General features: G+C 53.8%; 1 protein-coding gene across 4 annotated transcripts in view; it reads left to right on the top strand.

Moving 5' to 3' along the window:
• Positions 1-16965, top strand: part of GRAMD1B (GRAM domain containing 1B) — a 176322-nt gene that overhangs the window by 123939 nt on the left and 35418 nt on the right. For all 4 annotated transcript variants that reach the window (XR_009504546.1, XM_059930169.1, XM_059930168.1 and 1 more), the window contains exons 3-4: positions 7784-7994; positions 14952-14972. Coding sequence is in view for 3 of the 4 variants with exons in the window: in XM_059930169.1 (XP_059786152.1) it covers positions 7784-7994; positions 14952-14972 (232 nt within the window). In the remaining variant the exon portion in view is untranslated. The remainder of the gene's footprint in view (positions 1-7783; positions 7995-14951; positions 14973-16965) is intronic.

The following is a 16965-nucleotide window of genomic DNA, read 5'->3' as shown; positions in this document are numbered from 1 at the left end:
ACTGGGACACCAGCTGACTATCCTGCTCTGCTCGGGGGTCTGAAACCGTGTGGGTGGCTGATCAGGGAGCTGGCCTGCAGGACTACACAGGCAGAAGGATGGAAACAGAAGGCCAAGCAGACCGGGGCCGTGGCTCCCACGTCTCGAGTGGGGGTGGGAGATGCGGCCAGGAGGGTCGCCACAGAAGGCCCAAGAGCCTTGGTCCTCTTTCCATGTGCCCCTGTTTCTCAGGGACTTCAGCCAGACCTAACTATGGGAAGCAGGATCAAACTGTAGCATGAGGTACTGTGGTCAGACTTAAGGAAGCACTGTTTGTGAGCAAAGTAACCAGGGGAGGAGTGACATAGTCTTTAATGGAGGTTTTAAAATAGGAGAGATGGGGGACTTCCCTGGCAGTCCAGTGGTTAAGACCTCGCCTTCCACTGCAGGGGATGCGGGTTTGATCCCTGGTCGGGAAGCTAAGATCCTACGTGCCTCGTGGCCAAAAAACCAAAAAACATAAAACAGAAGCAACATTGTAACAAATTCAATAAAGACTTTAAAAATGGTCTGTATCAAAAAAAATAATAGTCATAAAATAAAATAGGAGAGATGGGAAGTGAATGAATGACCTCTGGGCCCCCCCGCCCCGCAGGGGTTAAAGGTGGTTCAGGGGGTCTCAGCTGACCTGTTACTGGGGAGAGTTGATGAGGACAAGAATCTCTTAAGTATTCGCTCAAGTGTGTTATGCTTCAAAAACACACAGTTCCTTGTACTGCTCTGTGTACTCCATGCTATTTTAGGCCTTCATACCTTTGTTCATGCTGTTGTTTTGGTTTTTGTGGGTTGTCTTTTTTTTTGTTTTCAGGAACGTTCTCTTCCCTCCTACTACCACGCCCTTCACCTGGCTCACTCTGACACATTTTTTTTTTTTTCACACACACACACTGTATTTTATTTTTACAAGAGATAAATAGACTGACACCAAGCATTGTACATGGATGACCACAGCAAAAGCAACGATTGCAATTACCAAACATGAAACACACTCATACTATGTCATAATATTGACATTCAGTCCAGTAATCCTCCACTGTAACAGCTCCTTTACTTTGCAGTGAAAATTGATTTGTATATTCTTTGCCTCTGAGTCCTTGTTGGATTTTTTTTTTTTTAATTCAGACAGAAAGTCACAAAAATTATACTCATCCTCATCAGTTCACTCAGTCCCATGTAATTAACTCTGACACATTTTTCAGGACCCAGCTTAAGTCTCAAGGGCCATATCTTCAAGGAAGCCTTTCTTGACCTCTAAGGTTCCTTTCCTCTCTCCTGTCACACCACTTGTTGCTTATATTAAAATGAGAGGAATACGTGTCTAGCTCTTCCCGATGGTAATGTCCCAAGCACAAGGATCCTTTTGACTCATCAGTATGAACTTGAACGCCTAGTATTATTCCAGGTGCTCAGTAAATGTTTGTGGAACAGAAGATCCAGATGTGAAGTCCTATCCCCTTGGCCAGGCACTTAACCTTTAACCTCTATTTCTCAGGTTTCTTTTTTTTTTTTAATTTTTAAATTTAATTTAATTAATTAATTTATTTATGGCTGTGTTGGGTCTTCATTTCTGTGCAAGGGCTTTCTCTAGTTGCGGCAAGTGGGGGCCACTCTTCATCGCGGTGCGCAGGCCTCTCACTATCGCGGCCTCTCTTGTTGCGGAGCAAGGGCTCCAGACGCGCAGGCTCAGTAATTGTAGCTCACGGGCCTAGTTGCTCCGCGGTATGTGGGATCTTCCCAGACCAGGGCTCGAACCCGTGTCCCCTGCATTGGCAGGCAGATTCTCAACCACTGCGCCACCAGGGAAGCCCTCTCAGGTTTCTTATATGTGAAGTTAAGAGTTGGCTATGTTAATTCTGAAATCTGAAAGGGGGGGTCTTACTCCAATAGCCCCTCCAAAATCCGTGTCTTCCTTTCTTTCTACAGCAAACCGAAGGTCATTTTTAGCTTTAAAATCCAAGGATTTTGAAATATAATGTAATACTATTGTTAATAAGGGTGGCAGGATCAGATTAATGGCACACATCGTAGAGTTTGTTGGAAAAACAGTATTACAGGTTATGAGATTCATAAGAATTGGTTTTATTTGCTCAGCAGGACACCCGAATCTGTAGGATGATGGAGTGCCTTTTAAAAGAGTTTTAGGGGGAATTCCCTGGCGGTCCAGTGGTTAGTACTCGGCACTTTTACTGCCGAGGGCCCGGGTTCCATCCCTGGTCGGGGAACTAAGATCCCACAAGCCGCACAGCGTGGCCAAAGGAAAAAATACTAAATAAAAAAGCTTAGTAAAAGTAAAAGAGTTTTAGGAATCGAACGAGTCTAGCTGTGATTTTGCCTAGTTAGGACTGTAGTAGCTCCTAACATTTTTTCCTGTTTAGCGAAGGATCAGAGTGGAGGTGGAGCATGGGGTGGGGCGTGAGGGTGATACTTGGGCTTAGTCTTGAGTGTAAGTGTTGGGTGGGAAAGACTGATACAACGTGGAAGAGTGAGGGAGCGTGCCAGGGGACCCGTGAATACGCCTTCATGGCTGAGGCTGAGTGTGTCCTGGGAGGAGGAGCCAAGCCAGAGCTTTCAAAGGCAGCTTGGAGTCGACAGTTGGGGAACTTCTGTACCATAGTTTGGAGTTCAGATTTTATTCCAGGGAGGTAGAAAAGCATAGAGGGCTTTAACCAGGGGTAGAGGAGGGCCAAAAATGACCCATTTACTTTTTGTGGAAAGTTCATTTTGACAGTGAAATAGAGAATGGATTGAAGGCTAGAGGCAGAAAGTTGATTCCTTCTTTCTTTCCATCCGTTCAGCTCCCCATCAATCCTGTTCATCTATCCTCCTGTCTCGTCACCCAGCAAACAGACATTGCTGAATGCTTGGTTCTGGGAACAAGCTCTATAATCAGATAGGCCTACGATTGATTAGGCCTCTCCAGCCACTTACCCATGTGTGTGACTCTGGGCAAACTACTTAATCTGTCAGTCGTTTGATTTAGCACCTGAAAAACAGGACTGGTAATATCCATTAATACTTCACAGGTTCGTTGGGAAGATTAAATGAGAGAATGCCTTAATAAATGCTTGCCACTGTGCCAGGAATTCATAAGCACTGATCAACTTTTAGCTATTTGTATTAATATTAGCAGGTTGGAGGTGCAGATTTGGGAGCTGTCATGATCCTGGGGGTTGTTAAAGCCGTGGGTGTGCACTAGAATGAGACTCGCTTCAGGCGTTAGCTGAGCTCATACTACTTACAGAGCGTCCCGTTGAGCAGGGAGGGAGGCTCAGAGGTGTGCGTCCAGGAGTGTGCAGGTCTTCACTTTAACACCAGGCAGAACGTGTTAAATGCTTTGGTCAGTTCAGTGGTGGAGATTTACAAAAGCTTTTTGGAGAAGGTGAGGTTTGAAATGGGTCTTAAAAGATGAACAGGACGGGGCTTCCCTGGTGGCGCAGTGGTTGAGAATCTGCCTGCTAATGCAGGGGACACGGGTTCGTGCCCTGGTCTGGGAAGATCCCACATGCCGTGGAGCAACTGGGCCCGTGAGCCACAACTACTGAGCCTGCGCGTCTGGAGCCTGTGCTCCGCAACAAGAGAGGCCACAATCGTGAGAGGCCCGCGCACCACGATGAAGAGTGGCCCCCGCTTGCCGCAACTACAGAAAGCCCTAGCACAGAAACGAAGACCCAACATAGCAATCAATCAATCAATCAATCAATAAATCTTTAAAAAAAAAAAAAAAGATGAACAGGACTCCATTGGGTACATATGAAGGGAGAGAGCGCTTCACGCACAAGTGGTGAGTTGGGGAGGTAGGGGGCAGGAGAAGAAGAATGTGTATTAAGAAAACCAGGGGAAGATAAGTAGGACGAGAAGATGGGCACCCTTTGAGCGAGTACAAGGAGAAAGTATTGAGATCTAGGGAAAGTGTCAAATTATTTTCAGTACAGAGCTTTGAATTCCATGCTGAGGATTTTGGACTTTAATAGGAACGCTAGTAGGGGGCAGAAAGATAGTATCAGGCTTTTATTTAGAAAGATTCAAGGACAAAGGTGTGAATGGGCACGAAAGAGGAAAGGAGAGGAGAAAACTACTTAGAAGGTTATTAGACAAGTCTAGGCCGGAGGCATTGAGAGCTTGAACTAGAGCCCTGGGGGTGGAAGGGAGGGATGGGTTATGGGAGCTTTAGGGAAATGGAATTGATGGGATTCAGTGGCTCACTTTTTGTGGGGTGAGATGCAAGAGATGGGCCTGCAGCTTGAGAGAGCAGGAAATGAGGATGGCATCGAGGATGGGCAGCAGTTGGAGGCGGCTTGGGAGGAAAGACGGCAAGCTCAGTTTTGAATCTGAGGTGCTCGTGAGACACGTCCGTTTGGAGGAAATGTCACGGTGGCACCAGGTTGCTGGGCTGAAGCTAACAGGGCCAGAAGCAGGTAGAGGAGTCCTCTGCTTCCGGGCATAGTTGAAGTCATGGAAAACAGGAACTGGCTCAGGTGGTGAAGGGCCCACCTTTGGGGAAGGACTGAATTTCAGGTGGAGGAGCCAGGGGGGAGCCCGCTGCTGAGACAGGAGGAGGAATGGAAGAGAGAGGCGTGTGTCGTCAGGGAGACGGGGAGAGATTTTCAACAGCAGCACAAATCAACAGCCTTATAAGCACAGAGAGTAAAATGGCGCGTGATAGTGTACATCGTCTGTTGACTGAAGTGTTTTTTTTTTTCTTCTAACATCTTTATTGGAGTATAATTGCTTTACAATGGTGTGTTAGTTTCTGCTTTATAACAAAGTGAATCAGCTATACATATACATATGTTCCCATATCTCTTCCCTCTTGCGTCTCCCTCCCTCCCACCCTCCCTATCCCACCCCCCCATCCCACCCCTCTAGGTGGTCACAAAGCACCGAGCTGATCTCCCTGTGCTATGCGGCTGCTTCCCACTAGCTATCTATTTTACGTTTGGTAGTGTATATATGTCCACGCCACTCTCTCACTTTGTCACATCTTACCCTTCCCCCTCCCCATATCCTCAAGTCCATTCTCTAGTAGGTCTGTGTCTTTATTCCCGTCTTGCCACTAGGTTCTTCATGACCTTTTTTTTTTCTTTTTTCTTTTTTTCCTTAGATTCCATATATATGTGTTAGCATACTGTATTTGTTTATCTCTTTCTGACTTACTTCACTCTGTATGACAGACTCTAACTCCATCCACCTCACTACAAATAACTCAATTTCGTTTCTTTTTATGGCTGAGTAATATTCCATTGTATATATGTGCCACATCTTCTTTATCCATTCATCCAATGATGGACATTTAGGTTGCTTCCATGTCCCGGCTATTGTAAATAGAGCTGCAATGAACATTTTGGTACATGACTCTTTTTGAATTATGGTTTTCTCAGGGTTGACTGAAGTGTTGAAAGCAGAGTTTTTGGTACTCGTCGGGTGGCATATGGAGGGTCAGCTGATGTGGGGTCACTAGGGGCGGAGGACATCTCCTAGGCACGTCGACCACGAGCGCCTGAGGTTCATGCGGTTTTGGATAGTTGGGGTGAGTTTCCTCCCGGTTGGAATTTTTTGCCCACCCCTTGCTCGAATCTTCCCTCAACAGGCAGTTTTCTCAGGGATTCACAGTTTGAGGAAGGATAAAGGGAGCTCCTTTCTATTCCTGGGTCTGGAATCACCCTGTGTGGGGATGTCCCTTATCTCGGGAAAAGACAGGAGCCCAGGCGTGGGTCCGCGTGTCCGAGACGGGCGTGCACTTGGTGTCATCCACTCTTGCTCTCGCTTCTCTGAGCAAACTAGTTGAGGTGCGGGGCACAGGTCCGGTCCTGGCTGTTCTTCCAGTGAAGCCGTGCCAGGAGACGGTTTCAGCCCTGGAGTGTTTGGCCATGGACTGAGGTTGGCCCGAGGTGGGGGGGCTGCCCCCAGAGAGGGGAGCACCTGATCCTGCTCCTTGGACCATCCCGAGGCCCCCAGCCCCCACCCCAGGGCGGGTCCGAGGAGGCACTTGCTGCTATTCTAAGGCCCAGCTCTTCCAACCGAGGGAGAAGAACGTAATTTCCTTTGTCCAGGGTTTGGCTGGAGATGGTAGTGGATGAGTTCAGAAGTCGGAGAGGATAAGGACGTTGGCGGTGGGGTGAGAACTTGAAAAGCCGCTTTCTAAATCACAGTTGTTGGTGGTATTATAACTGAGTTTCCAAATTCAAATTCTGTTTGGGGATAAAGCAAAACATTTGGCCTTACGTGTCCCCATACGCCCTCTGGTCACGTTTGGCTTCCTTTACTCTGGTCTCCTTTTGCTTCTTCTCTCCATCCGTTTCCTTCCAAAAGTCAGAGCCCTTCCCTCGCCCCACTGCTGCCCTCCTCCTGCACTTGCTGGTTTGGGCTTTTGGGCTTCCTTCCTTTTCTCTCTGCCAAGGATCCCCAGGTGGAAGGTTCTGCTGAAAGGGGGCGTGGTTTTCATTGCAGGTGGGTCCGATGGGACATCTGAGGTTGCAGCTGGATCTTCATGCAAATGGCAGTGTTCCCCGCCCTGCACTCCACTCGCTGAGGGAAGGCGGGGATGCAGCTTCCCAGGGTGCTTCCTGGGGCCCTGACAGCCTCGCATCCATCCGGCTGTGCCCAGAGCCCCGACCCTGCTCTGACTGCCCTGTGCCAGGCCCTGGGCTTTTCACCCCCTCCCCTCGTGCTTCTTTGGCTTTCCAGTCTCAACGTGGGCTTTGTTTCCCGTTTCCCGTCTCTTTCCTCCATAACCTTTCCTTCCCCCGTCTCTTTCCTTCCTCCATTCTCTCAGAGCAAAGCAAGCACCTGTTAGAACTTAACTGCACTTAATTTTCCTCTGCTCTTCCTTTCTTCATCTCCTCTAGTCCATTAAGAACACAAGCTAAATATTTACACAGTTTATAAGCCTTGGCGTGAGGGGATTTGGTACCCTGGGATGTGAAAGGTACCTTTTGCAAGTGAATTTGGGGGAGGAGACATGGCATGTGAGAACTTCCGCTGCATTCATCTTTGCCCTGGGCGAAGGGAACAGGAACCAGTCTGGCTTACAAGGAAATAGAATAGTGCGGGTGAGTTACAAGTCAGAAGACCCAGATTTTGTTTCTAAGCCCTCTGTGATCAGAGGACACTTGATCCTCTTTGCCATGCACTGGTCTTCATTTTAAAAATAGGACTTATGGCACTTGTCATTACTACCTTGGTGGAATGATTTAAGGACCCAGTGAAATAATATGTTGTGAATGCTTTGGAAAGCGGGATTATTTTTGTTATTTTTATGGGCAAATATCTCCAAAACCAAATGTAGAAACTGGATTTTGCAGCATGTATAAAATGAGCTGATAGTATTGATATGATCTCTAATGAGCCTTTCAGATCTTAAATTCCGTGTTCCCTAGACAGTTCTTGGCATAAAATGGGGGGGGGAGCGGGGGTGTCCTAACAATATCTGATGGATGGATGGACAGACAGATGGTCAGATGGATGGCTGGGTGAACGAATCTCTCCATGTCTAATTGCCCTACTTACCCCTTCCTGTTGCTATTTCCATTTCACGTGGACACCACCGCCCCCTCCTGGCCAGCAGCAGTATTATGGTGCAGCAAGTCCGTAGCTGGGCCCTTTGCTCCCTATTTCTCCCCAGCCCCGAACCCTGGCTCCCCGAGCTGGCTCGTTGGGACCCGTCTTTGGCCTTCAGTCACCGACTGCTCGTCTCTCCTCCTCCTCCCTCTCCACCCCGCCCCCTCTCTCCGTCTTCCCCCTGCAGCACTGCCAGTAACTCCAACCGCAGCACGCCGGCCTGCTCCCCCATCCTCCGGAAGCGGTCTCGCTCGCCACCCGCTCAGAGCCCGGACGGAGACACCATGGTGGAGAAGGGCTCAGACCACTCCTCGGACAAGTCGCCGTCCACGCCGGAGCAGGGCGTGCAGCGCAGCTGCTCCTCGCAGTCGGGCCGCAGCGCTGGCAAGAACTCCAAGGTGAGCCCGACCCCGCCGGGGACTCTGTCCTCGCTCAGTAGCCGGCTGCGGGGAAGCTGGCAGTGGGGGGACGGTGAGGCAGAGAACCCCGTCATCGAGGGACCTGGCGTGATTGGCCGGCCCCTAGTGTCCCAGAGATAGCCTTGATTCAGTGAGGTGAGGCGGGGCCGGCAGGGGAGACCCTAGTTAAATGTTATCATCTCAGCTAAGCACTCCGAGAGGGCCCCGGCAGCTGGAAAAATGACTCCGCAATGACCGTTATCTCTCTTTAGGGGCTAGGGAGCCTCCCGTGCCTTGAGACTTGGAGGAGAGGTGCTCTGGGGGTCAGGAGGGGTCATCTGTTTAGCCCTGCTACCTCTTCCAAATTTGGGGTAGAAGGGAACATTATTTGGGACAACTGTAGTGCCAGGAAGGGAGTCCTCAGGGAAGGTTGCGGAATGCCGTTTTAACCTCCGCCCTGGCCATCACCCTGCCTGGCCTTTGGTAATAACCTACTTGGTACTCATCCGGCCAAGAGGACGGTGACAGGGCTCTCCATCCCTCCCAGGTGTGTCCGAGTTGCCACCTGAGCCCCGGGCCTTTGCCTAAGGAGGGGCATAAAATAAGCCCTGGGGGGCCTGGGCTACTTATGGTCCCCAGAGACGTTCTTCTCCCCAACCCCCCACCCCCTTAGTCCTTTGGGAAGCAGGAGATGTCTTTGCCTAGATGCTCCTTCAAAAGCTTCTCTTACCTGCTGGACTCACAGGCCCTGGGGAGGGGAGGGGACGCCGGGAGGCTCGGGAGCTGGCTTCCCACCTGAATTTGTCTTTTGATTTCTTGTTCTTCCTCTTCTCCCCCCCCCATCTCCCAAATACCTTCTTTGCATGCATGGTCTTAGTCTCACAAGCGCCTCTCAAAAGTAAGCCATCTTTTGTCTCTGTCTTTGGTCTCCCCTCCGGTGTTGAATTGTCTGTAGTGCTCCGCACCCCTCCCTCTTCCCTCGCGCATCTTGGCCCATGCGTCTGGCTTGGCCCCTTTCCCAGAAGGGCCGGCCCCACTGCCCCTGGCAGGCTGGCTGAGGTCACTGAGCGGACCATTCCCACTGCACCCGGAGTCGGAGACCAGACCCGCCCCCCCCACCCCCGTGTCTCTGCCTGCGCCCCAAACACTGCCTCGGCTGGGCGTCTGTTCCCTACTTACCTGGTGCCATGTAGAAGCAGAGTCCTGCCAGGGCTTAGTTTCATTCCTTTGGGGAAGGGAGGCCCCCCACTCCCCGATCTGGTGGGGCTGCAGGTCCTGATACCCCCTTGTACCTGCTCTGGTGGGTGATTCCTGATTCCCCAGGCAAGCTGATTGAGGGTCACGAATTCCCTTACAGGAGTTCCCTGGTGCAGTAGAGCGACCCCAGGAGCTCACCCTGGCCCGCTCCTTCCCTCCGCTTGCCCGCTGAGAGCTGCTCAGCCTGAGCTCCCCTTAATGCTTCCACCCACCATCCAGCCTGGGACTCGTGGTGTTCTTAGGATCCTGGCTGGTGATCAGAGGAGAAGTCTTCTCTCAGAGGGCGTGGCACCAGCCCCGGGAGGTCGTGGACGTTGAGAGTTGTCCCTGCTCAGGCCCTGCACAGATGCAACCAGGTCAGGGAGCCTGTGCCAGAGTCTGCCCAGGACTCCAGGATTTCAGAGGCCTGAGGAGAACTTGGAGGGAACGGAGGGTGAATAATAGGTGTTTTACAACAGCGGGGCTCAGGAAATGATACCCACGGGGGAAGTGGGTGGCTACAGCCTGAAGAAGAGAGAGCTGAGGGATGACTTAATCATAGTCTCAAGCCTCTGTAAGGGTTTTGGGGAGGAGCTGGGTTCAACAGCTGTTCTCGTTCCTGAGGGATGAACGAGTGGCTACAGGGCTAATCCTACAGTCTGTGACCTTCAGGCTAAAAACTCATCTTAGCTCTGAGGATTTCAAACCACAGCTGCTGGCTGTGGGCAGGGCAGGAGGAACTCTGCCTGCCCCGAGGAGGCCCCCAGGAGTCCCCTGTGGGTTCGGGGGGCTCAGCAGGTGCAGGCCTTTTGGGGACGGGGTTTGGAGATGACCTCCGTCAGCCCCTCCTGAGCCCCTCACGCCTCTGGCTGGGGAGAGGGCAGATGCAGCGGGACAGGGCATCCAGTTATTCCACTTCTCTGCCTCTGCCCACAGTGTTTGCACACTTCTCCATCCTAAGGTCAAGCTCTAACCTTCCTTACCTTCTTACCCCTGTGCCTAGCAAGGCACTCAGAGAGCAGAGCAATACTTATTTATGGTCGACAGCACTTAAGTCAGAACTTAACGGAGCGCCTCTTTTGGTCAGGTGATGGGTTGAGGGGAGTAGCCAATGATGAGGATTTTTAAAAACCCCTAAACGGTAGGTCTTCCTTAAGAAAAGAGTATGAAGACCAGGTTCCCACCCCCAGGCAGTGTCTAGTCTGGGAAGGGAGATAAGAAACACAGATTATCCTGATTATTTGTGCCCAGATTATCCACAAACCTAACCTGACCTTCGGAACCACATGCGTGGTTGGGATGCTTCATGAAGTCGGAGGCAGGAGAGCTCACGTCTGAGGCGGGGAGCGGGGAGCGGGTGCCCGGAACCAGGCTGGAACTCCCAGTGGGATTGTGGAGGGGCGAAACGAGGCATCATGAAGAGACCCAGAGCTGAGCATGAACCCAGAGTGCATCTCAGCCCCTTTCCTAAGGAGCTGAAGAGGGAGGTGACTGATGGGGTCCAGGTTCTCTCTCCCTGTGAAGAGCTTGGGTGAGGCGGTGCCTGAACCTGTCAGCCACAGACTGAGGTCCCCTGCTTCGGAGAGCTGCCTCCCCACCCCATCCTCTCCCCAGTCATGACCATCGTCACTGACCGACACCACAGCAGTTAACAAGGACTGACTTGCGGTGGGGAGGGCGGCCTGCCACCCCAGGCGGACATGGTAGCAGCCGTGGTTGGTCTGGGAAATGCGCGTGCGGGACAGAGAAGACACACGACGACCAGTGTAGGAGTTAGGCTCTGCGCGGTCAGGGCCCGGAGCAGGGAGCAAGGGAAAGCTGCAGGGGTGAGGTGAGGAGAGGAGGGGGGTCTTGTGGTGGGGATACCCCTCCCCCGGTGGAGCGTTTTCTCAGGTTGACCGAATGCAACCACAGCGAGGGGTCTGGTGGCCAGAGCTACTGCCACTATTCTCACAGCCAGGCCACCTTGCTGCCTGCGTCCTGTGCACTAGAGGAGGTGACCTCATATTTTTCAGGCCAGCTGGAGAGTGCCCCCACTTCTCCCTGAAGCCAGGCCTCGCTCACAGTGTCGCCTGCCCTTCTCTTGCGCCCCCATTTCCTCCTGTGTTAGTACACTGGGGTTGGACGCGGTAGCCGGCGAGGCCCCGCTCCTGTGACTCTGCAGCTGTCCTGCTGAGGCGGGCCCTGCCCGGGGCAGCCCTGCCCAGAGCCCTGGGCTACACGTCAAGGCCCAGGTCTATTCCAGGACCCCTCAGTTTGTGCCACCGCCCAGCTTCCGCTCTGTAGTGCTGGCTTGTGGCCGCCAGGGGGAGCCCGCAGCCGTTTCCTGCTCCGCCAGCTCCGGAACCGGGCGCTGCGGTGCCGGGAGCCCAGGCAGGTCCTTGCTTGGCCCCCGCATTGTGCCTCCCCGCGCTGGGTGTGCGGTGTCGCGGGCTCTGTGGCTCTGGCACGCCTTTCCCCCTTTGACTCTTTCCCTGTTGTTCAGTCCTAATTTTTGTGGTTTCCTTTCCAGTATGACAGACTTAACCTGATCAAAGTAAGAAATTGTTCTTTCCCCCTAACTCCTCTAGCTAGCGCTCCTCCGTCCCTCCTCTGCCCACGCCCCGTCTTCCCGACTCCCGGGCCTTTGTGCTGGGGGGATGTGTAAGGAACTTGTCTGTTTCCAGGGGCCTTGGAGTCCCTAAGGTGCTCGCTCCTCAGAACTCGGGGAGGAGCTTAGAAACCTGCTCAGCCCAGCCCCGCCCCAGCAGCTCTGTCTTTGGGCAGTTTTCCTGACTCCGTCCTCCCGCTTTGCCCAAATCCACTTATCACCTGTCAGAAAGCCCTCGCCCCACTCCCTCGTTCCGTTCTTCCCTTGCCTCCGGCCCTCTCTGCACAGGAGGACACTTTCGAGAACCCACCAGGGCAGAGACTTCACGAGTGCCACTGGACACCCCTCTCACCCTCCGGGGCCACCGCTCCCTGGCCCCCCTGCCCCGTGAGCTGGGCCCTCCCGGTCCAGCAGCTCCTCCAGGACTCAGTCCTGGAAAGCAGAGCCACGGAGATCAAACTGAGTTCAGGGAGACTCACACCCACATGGCTGTTCCCAGGGGCTGCCGTGGATTTGGCCGGAGGGGTGGACACCCTCAGTGGTGACGGGCAGCAAGCTGCCCACAGAGCGCTGGGTCGGGGCGGAGTCTCAGGCTGAGGGACAGAAGTCCTCCTCGCTCTGTGTGTCTGACATTGCAGTGCTTGTGAACACGTATTTACACAAGCAGGTAACACACACAAAGATATCACACAGCTAGTCAGAGGTGGGCCCAGGTTCCCTGGTGCAGGCCCTTTGTCACTCTGAAGCTCTTCTTCCAAACAGATTCAGAAGGGCCACGCATCTGTGGGGCAGTGCACGAAACTCTCCTCCTTCCGTTCACCCGAGTTAGGAGGGGGAGCCTAAGTAAAGGATCAAATTCCTGCTGCCCCCTTTCCTCCGAGGGTCTCATGTGGAGGCCAGGACAGTGAGGTGAGGAGCTGGGGGCGGGCACAGAGAGTTTTCCCAGCCGTGAAGCAGGGGTCTGATGACCTGGCTTTGGTTTGATGAAACGCAGGCACACTGCGGGTGCTTGAGGCCGGCAGCTTCTAGAGCGTGCTTTTCCACTATTGAGACAGGTGTTTTCATGGATACCTGCACAGCCTCGTGCCCTGTGATCTCAGAATGAGGACCCAAGAATTAAGATGTTCTAAGGTGCAGGGTAGAGTCCGATGCAGCCTCCTTGCCCCATCTACTCTCCTCCAGAATGACTAGAGGCGAATTTTCAGTCCACGATTCCCATTCTCCCTCAGTGGTGGAATAGTTGGCTTTGGATATTTGGATTTGGCCCCTCACCTGCTAAGCCCTCTGGATTGGAGGAGAAGACGAGGCTGTGGTGGGAATACGTGACTTCCGGATGGGGCCGTGGTGACAGCCTTTGTTGGGAAACGACCAAGGAGAGCATCTTGCAGAGGAGGGTTGAGCGCCTGCCTTGCCATCTGCCCTCTGGCCAGTGAGATAGGGTGTGAGGTTGAAACAAAGCCACTCAGAGGCAGCACCACCCACGCCTGTCCTTCTTCTGCTGACACGCTTCCTCTTCAGAGCGAAGGTGAAGGTCTCTACAGAGTTCTTCCGGTGGGATGGGAGAGCCAGCAAGGGGGGCGATCGCACGCCCAGGCCTTCACCGCTGCAGTCACCCTCACCCTCCGCCCCCCCTGCCTCTCCAGACACCGCACAGCAGACCTCCTGAGACCACACCTGCCTTCTTCCCTTAGGAGTAGGGACCCTGTAAGACCAGGTGGGCGGGATAAAGGTTGCTAAGTGTGCCCACGATCCACACCTCTGCGTGTGCAGCCATAGCTCGGAGAGCCTGCGGTTGGGTTCCAGACCACCACAGTGAAGCAGATGTTACAATAAAGCAAGTCACGTGGATATTTTGATTTCCCAGTGCATCTGAAAGTTACATTTACACTGTACTGTAGTCTGTCGAGTATACAATAGCATTATGTCTAAAAAAAAGCAGTGTACATTTAATTATAATTAAAAATACAATTTTAAATTAACTAAAAAATAATGAATGCTCTTGGGGAAATGGTGTCAGTAGACTTGCTTGACGCCCGATTGCCACAAACCTTCGATTTGTGAACAATGCAATGTCTATGAAGCGCAGTAAAACGAGGTGTGCCTATAGTTAAGATGTGGACCTGTAGGCAAAGCTTCCTTCTACCCAGGGATTCTCCTCCTGAATTATACACCCTTGGCAAGCATTTTAAAACTGAAAATACCCCAGCCCCATTCTACCCAATGTAAACCTGTTGGGTCAGCCCCTGAAGGGATGGGGCAGGGGTGTGCGTGTGCGTGTGTGTGTGTCTGTCTGTCTCTATCTGCTTGTCTTTCTGTCTGTCTTCCAAGTGGGATGTGTATGTATAAAGGACTCCTGGCCAGTGAGATGGGAGATAGACTAGGTCATCCCTCCTCTTAGCCATCCCTCCTCTTTCCCTAAAAATCTCTGTTACCTTTGCTCAGGGCTGGGAATGGAGAGCACCTGAATTCTGGAGTCGGGACGGACCAGGGTTTGTTGGTATTGAATTTTAACCCCATGAAGTCGGGAAGGACCTTTAGCAATTATGTGCTTCAGCCTTCCTCCCAACACACAGCCCCCAACCACTCCTTGGCCACTACCACTTATGTGATCAGCCAGTTGGGCAGAAGGAGGAATTTACTGAGTTGGAGGGAAGTTTCTCGGCAGCCCCTCGACTCCCCGACACCGGAGGGTCCCGCCCTGCCTTTCAGGGGGGCCGCCTCGGGTGGGCGGCTGTGTTGCGCTCCGTGGGTACTTTGCTTCTGATCAGGGCCCGCTGGGGACTGGGTCTCGGATGCCTGCAGTACTTCCCTCGCCCCCATCGGAAGAACCTTGTGATGGGGTCTGCTCCCTTCCGGTCGAGCTCTAGCTGGCGCTGCGCTGCCTGCCACCCCAGCCGCGGGGGCTTCCAGCATGGACCGCTCCCTGGGCCTCCTTTCGGGAGCTGTCTTGAGAAAGGAGGACCCCCACCCCGAGCAACAACACGGGGAGCCTTCAGCTGCCTTGGGATTCGTCCTCCCCGCCCGCCCTCCGCTGTCTGTGTAACCTTCCCTCTGGAGCCAGGGATGCTCTGGCCATTCCCGCCATCTCTCCCTGACTAACGTTGCTTCTCTTTTACTTTGTTTTTTTTCAGAAAAGCCAGAGTTGGTATAATGTAAGTATCCCTTTTCTCTGCTTGTTGGGTACGTGTAAGACGGGTGGGGGGTGGCCGTGCTCAGGGGATGGAGGCATGGGGGGCGCGACGTGGCTTCCCTGTGGGCTTGGGCAAACTTAGGGGCCTAGAAAGGTGGGCTTTTCGCCTGACCAGACCCCCTCCCTCAAAAACCAGACACCATGGTTCTCTTCTGTAGCAGGACAGGACTGCTGGTGAGGAAGGGTTCGATTCCCGGAGACCAAGCAGAGACGGGCTGCCTCGTCCCCCCGCCTAGAATCCCCGACAAGGGCCCTCCAGCCCTGAAGGAGGAGACCAGGCTGGGGAGGCATCCCAAGACCAGACAGAACTCTGGGACGGGACAGTCCTGGGGCCTAAACTTAGGGCCGAGGTTTCCTCCCCTTAACCAAGACATTTTGGGGAGAAAGCAGCCGGACAAGTTGCCCATTTGTAGCGAGGTGGTCTCATGTGGCGGAATGTGACTTCTGCCCCTGGGTCCCCGCAGTAGCCCCACGGGCACGCTCCTGCCAGAACACATCCCCGGCTCTGGGGTCGTCCCTGCCGTGTCCAGCCAGGCACTCCTACGCGGAAGCCGATCGTGGAGTAAGCGGTCCCTGCAGAGGCCACATCCTCTGGGTCACAGAGCCGGGGCCACAGGGTTTCAGACTTTTCCTGCTAAGAGCAGCTGGCTGGAGTCTCAGCGGCCTGCCCGGTCGTGCTCCGACCTCCGCGGCTGCGCAGTGGACGGACGGGCAGCCGTGGCCCGGTCTCAGGTCACTGTCTTTCATCCCTGAGCTCGCTGTTGCGCGTGCTTGACCCTGATGGTCACATGGATGCACCTTCCCCGCTCCCCTAACACCAGCCCCCGCTGCGGCAGGTCGCGTGGACTTGGAGAAGGTGCCGGAGCGGGCGCCTGAGAGACAGGCGTTGGGGACGCCCTGGCGAGGGGGAGCGGGAGGAGAAGGAGGGGAGAGGCTTGGGTGTAACGCAGGGACTTGGGCCAGGATCACTGTGTGGAGGGTGTTTTCCCACAGGGCTCAGCAGTTCCCCAAAGTCAAGCACGTGTCAGTCAGCCCTGTGGCTTCCCACCTCCCACTCAGGGGACCAGCCAGAGATAGGGTTGATGGATCCCAGCCTTAGCCTCACCCAGCGCAGACAAGGCAGAGGTTGGTGGGCTGTGCCGGCAGGAGGGGAGTTGAGGGCTGAGGTGGCCTGTGGGTGGGAGAAGCCGGACTTCAGCCCCTCCGCCCCCCTTGGACCCACAGTGGTCTTCACCTGGGCTTGTGGCCTCCCCGTGGCTTAGAGCTGACATCCTGGAGGGGAGAGGATTTCCTTCTGTGTGGGAGGAGGTAGAGGGGATGGAGAATGCTTTCCTGGGAGTGGGTGGGGCCTCCAGCATCCTTTCCGTCGTCACGAAATCGTCCACCCTCCCGAGGGGTACTGTAGAATCAGTGTCTCAAAGGGGAGCAGGAAACACGTGGCTGCAGACCCCGGAGACAATTAAATCGACCAGATTTGGACGGGCAGACCCTCATCCTTGCTGCTAGTCTCCACCCTCTCCCTTTTATATACTCCTTTCTTCCCTTTCCTCTTTCCAGTAAGCTTTTCCGCTCCGTCTCACGTTTCCTTCCCTTGAATCCTTGCCTACCCTTTCCTCGCTGACTCCCCCGTTTTCTTTTTTCCACCTCCGTTTGCCGCTCTCCTTTCTAACTTTCCTTCTCCTGGCTGGCTTTCTCTTCCTCTCTGGTTCTAGCAGGTTTTACTCCCCTCCCCACCCCACTTCTCCCCTCCTTTCACTCCTGATTTCTCCCTCAGCCCCGCACAGGAGAACTGGCGTCTGAGCCCTCAGCAGAGCAACAGGCTAGAAATAGATGCCGCCGCTTGGCTGGACGGTGGTGGTAGGCCAGCTGCCATATGGGGCCCAGAGGTCAGGCGTTCTGATGGCAGATAAGCGACAGACAGAGGAGCCCGGCGTGGCCGAGCGCTGCTTGCTGGT

This window comes from Balaenoptera ricei, chromosome 8 (assembly GCF_028023285.1).
Source record: "Balaenoptera ricei isolate mBalRic1 chromosome 8, mBalRic1.hap2, whole genome shotgun sequence".
NCBI lineage: Eukaryota > Metazoa > Chordata > Mammalia > Artiodactyla > Balaenopteridae > Balaenoptera > Balaenoptera ricei.
Note: the sequence above shows the minus strand (reverse complement) of the source record. Positions and strands in the feature narration are given on the sequence as shown.